At 51.4% G+C, this 9886-nt stretch overlaps 1 protein-coding gene across 2 annotated transcripts in view; it reads right to left on the reverse strand.

Annotated features, from left to right (window-relative positions):
- Positions 1–2318: 2318 nt before the first annotated feature.
- Positions 2319–9886, reverse strand: part of Serinc2 (serine incorporator 2) — a 21570-nt gene continuing 14002 nt past the window's right edge. For both annotated transcript variants that reach the window (XM_029539932.1, XM_021200315.2), the window contains exons 6-10: positions 8077–8246; positions 7384–7474; positions 6938–7073; positions 4168–4377; positions 2319–2855 (exon numbers count right to left, since the gene is read on the reverse strand). In XM_029539932.1, the coding sequence (XP_029395792.1) occupies positions 2720–2855; positions 4168–4377; positions 6938–7073; positions 7384–7474; positions 8077–8246 (743 nt within the window). In that variant the 3' untranslated portion in view covers positions 2319–2719. The remainder of the gene's footprint in view (positions 2856–4167; positions 4378–6937; positions 7074–7383; positions 7475–8076; positions 8247–9886) is intronic.

Genomic DNA, 9886 nt, shown 5'->3' on the forward strand with positions numbered 1-9886 from the left:
ACAAGGCCACGCCTCCTAATAGTTTCTCTTCCTGGGTCGAGCATATTCAAACCACCACAGGGCTGAGACTATCTGCTGTTTAAGTACTGAGTGCAAAGCTCTTTATGGCTTACAAGAAAGCTACTGTGGCCGCAGTCATGAAAAATCCAGGTAAGGCCCTGAGAGGGTAATGACACACAGTGACACATCAAGGCAGACAGAACTAGCCAAGCCCAGAGTGCTCCAAGCACTGCTTGTTTCCCGGTGTCATCTACCAGCTTTACATTCACCCTGTCCCCCTCCCCATCCCACCCCCCTGTGTCACTTGCAACCTAAGCTGCAGGTGGGGCTGAGGGACAGTGGCCTGGGGACAGGATGCTGTAGTTCCTCAAACTCAAGGACAGCTCTTTTCTCAGTCCAGTCTGTTGGCTTGCAGGCAACAGAGCTTCTGTCCGCAGGCCTCTCAAAAAGAGGGGAAGTGAAAGGGATAGTGACAGGTCTACAAGGAAGAGAGGGTGTGGATGGCGGGAAGGAAGAACAGAGGAGGCAGGAACAGACAGGTAGGGTGGGTGGAAGTCAGATCTCTGGGCAGCAGGAAAAGGGACAGCTAAACAGGTTCCCTGCCCTGGTGGGTGGTGACAAGCCTACCTCTAGTGTGACAGATCCAGTCATCCCTGGAGACAAGGGGAAAGTCCTTTACCTACCTAGAACAGTGGCTCTTTGTTCTGCCCCTCCCCCAGACCACCAGCAAGACCCAGCCCAGCCCCTGGCACTTAGTGAGTGCATTGCTGACTAAATGATCTGGGGCTGTAACAAGCTTACAACCACAACCACCTTTTCTTTTTTCTTTTTTTTTGGGGGGAGGGTGTTGAAGGAAGGATTTTTTTTTTTTCTTTTTTTCTTTTTTTCCTTTTTTTTGTTTTTGTTTTGGGTTTCTCTGTGTAGCCCTGTAGCCCTGGCTGTCCTGGAACTCAGTTTGTAAACCTGCCTCTGCCTTCCTGACGAGTGGCGAGATTAAAGGTGTGCACCACCACATCCGGCAAATCAACTACCTCTACAAATACACAGGTCACGAGGACACCCTGGGCATTTTTTTTTCCTGAAGGAGAAACACAGAAAGAATAGCAATGCATGCTTCTCTGACAACCTCACGCCGAGGGCCTGGGGGGGGAGGGGTTGGGGGGGGCAAGCACATCCTCCAGACCCATCCCTAGTGAGAGAGCCTTCCTCAGCCTCACGAAGTCCAGCCTCTATACGTCCCACCTCACCCAGGGAAATCTGTCTAAAATACACTGTGACTCTGCCACTCAGCTGTAGTCATGGGGACATCCCAGCATCAGCTCACAACTTTAGGCCTTCTGCCGGCTCAGTACCCCGGTGGTTCCCCTCTGTCTGTGGGATAACCTAGTCTCCCCTCATCCCCTGAGGGAGACTGTACCATCCCACCCACCCTCGATTTCCTCCGACCCCGCATGCTGTCTGCATCCGTTTGTACTTGCCCTTGAGCCCCTCTTACTTGGCCTTGTGTACCTCAGCAAATGTCCTCCCTGCCCAACACTTCCTGCTCTGTTTTCAGGATGTCTATTTGAATTCCTATACTCCCCGAAACCCTGGGGGTACCTAGGAGATGGCTGTGTCCCAGGCAATACTGTAGACAGCACCCAAACAGACTTTCAAAGAACTACCTACAGGCCACACCCACACAAGGCCACACCCACAAGTGGGCGGGATGCGTGGCCTGCAGTGGAGTGATAGGAGCCTGCCTGTGACCTTCACACCACTGAGCATCTCTGGCTGAGCCTGGTGCACAGGCCACATGCCTTGAGCCACTGCAGAAGCCACTGACCAGGCAGCACCACGTTCCTCTAATCATTGAAGAGCTAGACGCCCTGGCCTCCTTAGAGTCAGGCAGGCTTGGTGGCTCCAGGGCACAAGTCCTTTCCCAGGTGTTTCAAGGCCTGGGAATGTCATGGGTCTTCTCTGGACTCCCATGATATCAAGCCCAAGGACCACCGCAGCCCTTGCTTAGAGGAGTGAGTGATGACATCCAGACTACGAATACAGGGCAGAGGGGAGCAGAGGAGAGCAGAGGGGAGCAGAGGAGAGCAGAGGGGAGCAGAGGAGAGCAGAGGGGAGCAGAGGGGAGCAGAGCTCCCAGGCAGACACTGTAAACAAGGGTCCTGAGGCTAGCCCTGTCTAGCTCATCACCCCTGCCCTCTGTCCTGCTCACCATACTCTTCAACACCCTCATTCCAAGCACACCCCAGCTCCCAGGTTGGCTAAGGAGGCATGGGGCCCCCTCACACCAGGGGTGTGGCGCACAAGACATGGGAGGCACACACAGGTACAGGCATGTTTATTGAGTGAAGTCTTATTGACTCAGTAAGGCACGTGGTCTAGGGAGGGGGTGGGCTCTGGAGGCCTGGAACCCAGGCCTTAGTGTATAGGGTGGGTAACCCCCTGTCAGCTGAGCAGCTCTGGGTGACTCTCTACTCTCATGCCCTCTTCTGGGGACCCTGAGAACAGGGATTAACTTCAGTCCCAAGGGTGGGTGTGCATGGTCATGGGCAAAGGGAGGCGGGGCTTGGGTCAGAGCATAATGTCCCACAGACCCTGGAGGCACTGAGAATAGAGAATCCTGACTCGAGCAGGTCCTGGAAGAGAGCAGATAGCTGTGGCCACGGGTGGGCTGACCCTTGTTGAGCCCCAAGGCACCATGTAGGCAGACAGCAGGGCATTCTCAGCTGAAGTCTCTGTTGGGCAGGAGCAGGGGTGCCACCAGGGTCCACAGGTAGAGGAACAGCCCCGCCCAGCTGGCACAGATCTTCACCCACACCGAGGTCCAAGTGCTGATCATCTTCCGGGTCTCCCCAGGGCTGGAACACACCATCGGGCTCATGAGCCTGGTCCCCAATCCTGTGACCTCGGTCTTGTTCCCTGACCTGATGAGCCAGCTGAGACATCAAAATTCAACCCTGCCTGGCTCTTCCTGTCACTCCAATCCCTGTGCTTCACACTGGAGACACCTGACCTAGGACCCTGGACCCCAGATCCAAACTTGACCTCAACTCCTGTCCTGACTATAGTTTGAGGCCTCCACTCGATCTCCTGGTCCCTCACTTGGTCACCGTGAGCCGGGCATGGTGATGCACACCTCTAATTCCAGCACTTGGGAGGCAGAGGCAGGAAGATGGGGCGTTCAAGATCATCGTCCGCTGCAGAATAAGTGTGAGACCAACCTGAGCTACATGAGACCCTGAACAAAACCAAAACAAAAAAGACCTAGGGTCAGCGGTCCAGGCCTGCAATCCCAGCCTCTCAGGCAGTGGGGCAGAAGGACCTCAAGTTCAAGGCTCACCTGGGCCACACAGAGAAATTCTGTCTTTAGGACTTTGTCACTCAGTTCTTTGGCTCCTCATCCCTGAGGACTGATGAACTTAACCTTAACCCTGCTTGTCCCTGACTTCGGTTCTTAAGCCAATAACTCATCCTCGGCCCCAACCTTATTACCCTGACTTCAGCTCGGTGCCCCCCTACTGGTCTGATTGCCTCCGAACCTCAATGTTAACCAAAGGGCCTGTGTATATCGACAGACTATGACTCCCCAACAGTCCTGACAAGATGTGACTCTCAATGGTCCCAACCCCAACTCTAGACCTCTCGATTCTGACTTTTGTGTGTTTGTTTGAGACCAGGTTTCTCTGGCTGTCCTAGAACTCACTCTGTAGACCAGGCTGGCCTCAAACTCATGGAGATCCCTCTGTCTATGTCTCCTGATGCTGGGATTAAAGATATGTGCCAACACTGCCTGACGGCTCTGACTCTTAATTCTGTGACTTTGAGTCTGACTGCCCCATCCTAATCTTGCCCCTCCATGCTTCCCACACCAGACTCCCCGACAGTCCGGCCCTGATTTGAAAACATGGTCACCCTGCTCATCCCAGCCGCACCTCCTAACTGTCCCTTCTGGTCTTGAAGCAAACATGTCAGAAGCTGGGCCAAGAAGGCACAGCAGGGAAACTAAGGCAGAGCAAGGGTTGGGTTATGGGGATCTAAGGCAGACCCTGCCACCTCTGTTCCCAAGCTCGGAGCAGAGACCAGAACACCCATGAGTGACTGGAGGAAACACACAGTGAGTCCACCTGGGGCTGGCCGGGTCCTGCCACCCACCAGGCTGCTGAGGCATACCTGTACCAGTTGGTAAGTGTCATCATGACATGCAGGGAGGCCAGCACCAGGCAGAAGTGGAAGAAAGAGTAGCTGTAGGTCACACCATCCTGCTCATTGTCATAGGCTCGGCCGTTACTGACAGCCACCTGCTGCTGCTGCACCATCTCTGCTGGACACTCCTCTGTCTGCATCAGGCTGTTCACCTGACGGTGGTCAGAGGACCGAAGGCTGTCAGAGAGGAAGGAAGGCTGTTAGGGCCACTAACAGAGGTGGGCAGATACAGCACAGCAGGGTGTGTCTGGAAACGGTCACAGTACTGGGTGATCTTGGCTCCTTGGAGGCCCAGGGACCAACAAACTGCTCAGACCCTCAGGTCTACTCCAACTCCTTATATCACCCTTTGTTAACCCTGGATTCCCTCAACATGTCTCATGAATGCCCTGTACAGGGTACAAACTAGTCATTTCATACCATTCCCAGAACAGGTGCTGGGTACTGAGTACAGAGTACTGAGTACCAAGTAATGAAAAGTACCAAACCAGGCTGGAAAGGTGGCTCGGAGGTTAAGAGCACTGACTGATCTTCCGGAGATCCTGAGTTCAATTCCCAGCAACCACATGGTGGCTCACAACCATCTGTAATGAGATCCGATGCCCTCTTCTGATGTGTCTGAAGACAATTACATCAGTATATATGTTCTCATCATATATATAAAATAAATAAATAAAATCTTTTTTAAAAAAGAAAAAGCACCAAACCAGGAGGAGCTGCTTAAGTTTTTGTCAATTTGACACAAACTAGGGTCTTCTAGGAAGAGGGAGCCTCAGTTGAGGAATTGCCCGCATCAGCCCAGCTTCTAAGTAGACTTTGGGATATCATCTAGATTAATGACCAATTCAGGAGGACCAGAAGGACCCCGCTCACTGTAGGTGCCACCCAGGGCGGGTTGCCCTGGACTAAGAAAGCAGGCTGAGCAAGCCATAGGGGGCAAGCCAGAAACCAGTGTTCCTCCTCCTCAGCCCCTGCCTCAGCTCCTGCCTCCTTCCGGGTTCTGGTCCTGACATCTTTCCGGGATGGGACAGTTGGAGCCTGGAAGCGTAAGCTGAAGTAAATCCTTTCCTCCCACGTTGCTTTGGATCATGGTATTTATCACAGCAACGGAAGGAAAATTGATACAGGTTGTTCTTGGGAGGGTGGTGGAGAGTATATGTGTGTGCGTGTGTATACGTGGGTGTCCTTGCCTGTAGTAACATGGTGTGTGTGTGCGTGTGCATGTGTGTCTATGTGTAAACACGCGTGTAAGCCAGAAGATGATGCTAGGCTTCTTCCTCAACTGCTCAGCTACATTAATTTTTGAGGCAGTTCATGGACCCTGGAAGGTGACATTTCAGATACACTGGCTGGCCAGCAAGTTCCAGAGACTCCCCATGTCCCCCTCCCTGCAGGGCAGAGGTTATAATACTGTGCTTCAGGTCTATGCTGGATGGAGACCCACACTCAGGCCCTCTGGTTGTTTTGTATGAGCATCTCACGTAGTCCAGGCTGGCCCGGAACTCAGCCACATTATAGCCCAGGTTGTTCGAAAAGTCACAGCAGCCCTCCCTCTGGCCTCTCCCTCCCAAAGGTTGGAATTACAGGCATGAGCCATGTCAGGAAACCTTAGGGATTTTGTTTTAGCAATCATTCACGTTTATGAAAAGAAGGCAGGGCGAGGTGGGGAGGGGAGAGGGGGAAGGGGGGAGAGGGAGGGGGAGTCAGAAGCAGAGCACTGGCCTATCACTAGCAAAGCCCCAGCCGGATCTCAGCATTGAAAAGAAAGACCAAACAATGCCACAGGTTGTCAAGATGGCTTGGTGAGGTAAAAGTCCTTGCTGCACAGCCTGGTGACCTGAGTTTCATCCTCAGAATCCATGTGACCTTCACATGTACGCCATGGTACATGCACTTTATTTTCTGGGTGCTGGCCTTTCTTGGACTTTTGAATGAATCAGTGCATTTGACACTTGGGAGTTTTCCTTCTTTCTTTCTTTATTCCTTTCTTTCCTTTTTCTTCCTTCCTTCCTTGTTTCTTTCTTTCTTTTTTCACTTGGGATTTTCTTTTTTTTTAAACCTTATTATTTTTTACATGCATCGGTGTGTTGCCTAATTGACTGTCTATAAGAGGGTGTCAGATCACTTGGAGCTGGAGTTACAGGCAGTTGTGAGCTGCCATGTGGATGCTGTGAATTGAACCCTGGTCCTTTAGAAGAACAGCCAGTGTTCTTAACCACTGAGCCATCTCTCCAGCCACTTACTTGGAAATGTCTATAGCTTGTGTCTTAATACATTTATTCTTCTGCTGTTTCAACTGGCCCATAGCATTGTTTTAATAAATGTTACAAGAGAAGTTTTCATGAAAACAACAAACAGGACCAGGGACATGGCTCAGTGGGTCAAGTCACCAGCTGCCATACCTGATGATCTGAGTTCAATCCCCAGGGAGAGAACCAACTAAAAAGGGTCATTTTCTTGATTAATGATTGATGTGGGAGGGCCCAGCCTACTGTGAGTAGTGCTACCCCTGGGCGGATGAGCCTGGGTTGTATAAGAAAGCAAACTGAGCATGCCACCAAAAGCCAACCAGCAAGCAGTGTTCCGCCACGGTGAGCTGTGAGATGTGTAAGCCAAAATAAGCCTTTTCCTCACCACGCTGGATTTGGCTGTGGTATTTATCACAGCTGTAGAAAGCTCCCCGGTCCTCCCTCCCTCCTCCAGTCAGTACCCCTCCCAGAGCCCAAGCCCGTGGTACCTAATGAAGAAGGTGCACAGGATGAAGATGACGAGACCAACGATGCTCGGGGCATCCCACCACACTGTGCTATAGTCCTCCAGGTCCACCTGGCCGGTTCCGTTTTTAGTGGGCAGGTGAGGGTTGCATTTTTGGTCTGGGGAAGGAACACAGACACCTTGAACCTCTAGGAGTCAGGGAACTTTGAGGCTAGGCAGAGGGCTGACCCAAGAGGATACACACACACACACACACACACACACACACACACTTGACCTTTCAAGGACCACCAGCAGAAAGCACATGGCAGATACAATGAAAGACAAACAATTCCAGGAGCAGATGAGACCCTCGTGCTCACTCCCCCACACACATACACACCCTGTGCCTGTGGGTGTCCCAGACACCTGCAATGTCTCTCACACTTCAATAAGCTGCACTGGACCAGAGGCCTGTCTCATACTCACCAGGGACGTTGGATAGGGCGGACCAGGTGACAAACATTGTATACAAGGTTATGACGGAGGCTTGCAGCAGACCCGAGTTAGGCTGAGCATCCTGGCAATGAGAGTTCACAGGTAAGAGCCCAGGCCACTCAGCTCCCCACCCCCACCCCAGATCACCCACCACTCCTTCCTGCCCCAAACCGGAGCCCTAATTCTTTCTCTCCACATGTTCAGGTCGGCTTCTCCAGTTAGCTCTGTGTCACTTGCCTGTACCCCACTGTCACACTCCAGACACCCCAACACTTATCCTGCTCTGCAAACCTCTTCCCCTTCCGTGGCTTTGAAACCAGACAGATTCCTGGCCCCTCTGCCTGGGGGTGGGTGGGCGTAGGGGGTGAGCAGGAGAAAGGGAAATAAGGCCCTGAACTCCTGCCATATTAATTTGTGCCCCACCAGCTCCCTGTCTTTGATCCACAAAGCTCTGCAACCAAACTTGTTTAATTTGGCCTTGACTCCTACTGATGGATTTCCCCCACTCCACACCCCACGCACAAGCTCTGGAGTCAGCCCTCCTTGGTTCAAATCCCAGCCCCACTGTTTACTAGCCTTGGCTAAGTCTCCTCTTCATCTTCTTTCTGTAGAAGGATGTGTGTGAGTGAGTGTGTGTGCGTGTGTATGTGTGTGTGTGAGAGAGAGAGCGAGGGAGTTGCTCACCTGAACCTTGGGCAAGACAGCAATGATGGAGACGCAGACACAGAAGGTGAGGTTGAGGCTGATGAAGACCTTGCCCTCATGGCAGGCACCAGACTCCGTGTAGTAGACGAACATCAGTGCCACAGCGGCGATGGACAACAGGTAGAAGAGAAAGGTGAAGAAGAAAAGGCCTGGGCAGAGATGTGCGGAGCAACGCTCAGATCCAGGAGGCAGAAGGAGGAACACCAGCCACCCCAGGGGACTGAGCCGCTCTCCTGCCACAGGCCTCAGTTTCCTAACACAGAGAGTGGTTCCCTACAGCGCCTCTGTGAGTTCCTGTCCCAATCCAATCCATAGTGACTCGCATGCTATGAAGTCGACTGTCACTCTGAGTACAATAAAGACAAACAGGGTTGTAGAAGATATCATGGCACCTCTGTCATTCAAAAGAATTTGCAGGACTGGAGCGATGGCTGCAGTTCAGCATTCAGGAGCACTCTTTGCCCTAACAGGGTTCAGTTCCCAGTACCCACATGGTGGATCACAACCATTTGTAACTCCAGTCCCAGGGGAGGCGACACTCTCTGCCGGCATAGACACCAGGCACACACAGTGCACAGCATACATGCAGGCAAATACCCATCCACATAAAATAATCCAAAATAATTTGCTGATAAAGTCCTCAAGACCATATACAATATGAGAGGTCCAGCTTTTATATTCCGTTATACTTAATCTCTGCCTAAATTTCGAGTTTGGGTTAGACAACTTCAATAGCTAAAATTTTGTAATCTAGGGAAAAAAATAGTTATCAGTAACTAATCCAGCAATAAACCCAGGCTCCAATTCAAACTCAAAATATTCCATTTTTAAAAATAGTCACATTGATGCAATTGTTGTTGCTGCTGTTACTGCTGTTGCTGTTGCTATTGCTGTTACTGTTGTTACTGCTGTTGCTGTTACTGCTGTTACTGCTGTTGTTGTTACTGCTGTTACTGCTGTTGCTGTTGCTGTTACTGCTGTTGCTGTTACTGCTGTTACTGCTGTTGCTGTTGTGAGACAGGGTTTCTCTAATGCAGTCTTGGCTGTCCTGGAATTTGCTCTGTAGACCAGGCTGACCTCAAATTCACAGACATCCACCTGCCTCTGCCTCCAGAGTACATTAAACTATGTACTACCACACCAGGACCTTTGCTGAGTCTTTTGCAAGGGGGTATATTTCATGCAATTCAGTCTAAGCTGCCAACTCACTATTTAGTAGAGGCTGGCCTTGAACTCTTGACCCTCCTTTCTCTATCTCCCATATGCTGGGCTTGCAGGTGTGGGTATCATACCTAGCTTTGTGTGTGTGTGTGTTGATGTGGGGGGGGCACATGTGCCATGACACACATATGAAAGTCAGAGAATGACTCTGGATTCTTTGAGGATTCTCTTCCCCCATGTTTATGTAAGGTCCGGGGATCAAACTCAGGTCACTAGGTTTGTGTGACAAATGTTTTCACCTTATTGCCATTATCACAGTCAACTTTAACTGTTAACTTGGCACAACCTAGAATCACTTGAGAAAGGAGTCTCAAATGAAAAGCTGCCCAAATCAGATTGGCTTGTGAGAGACCAATGTCTATAGGTGACTGACTTGCTTATTAATTGATGTAGGAGGGCTCAGCCCACTGTGGGCGGCTCGATTCCCTAAGGAGGTGGTCCTCAGCTGTATAAGATGGCTAACTACGCAGCCGGGCGTGGTGGCGCACGCCTTTAATCCCAGCACTCGGGAGGCAGAGGCAGGTGGATTTCTGAGTTTGAGGCCAGCCTGGTCTACAAGTGAGTTCCA

This window comes from Mus pahari, chromosome 6 (genome assembly GCF_900095145.1).
Source record: "Mus pahari chromosome 6, PAHARI_EIJ_v1.1, whole genome shotgun sequence".
In the NCBI taxonomy this organism is placed as follows: domain Eukaryota; kingdom Metazoa; phylum Chordata; class Mammalia; order Rodentia; family Muridae; genus Mus; species Mus pahari.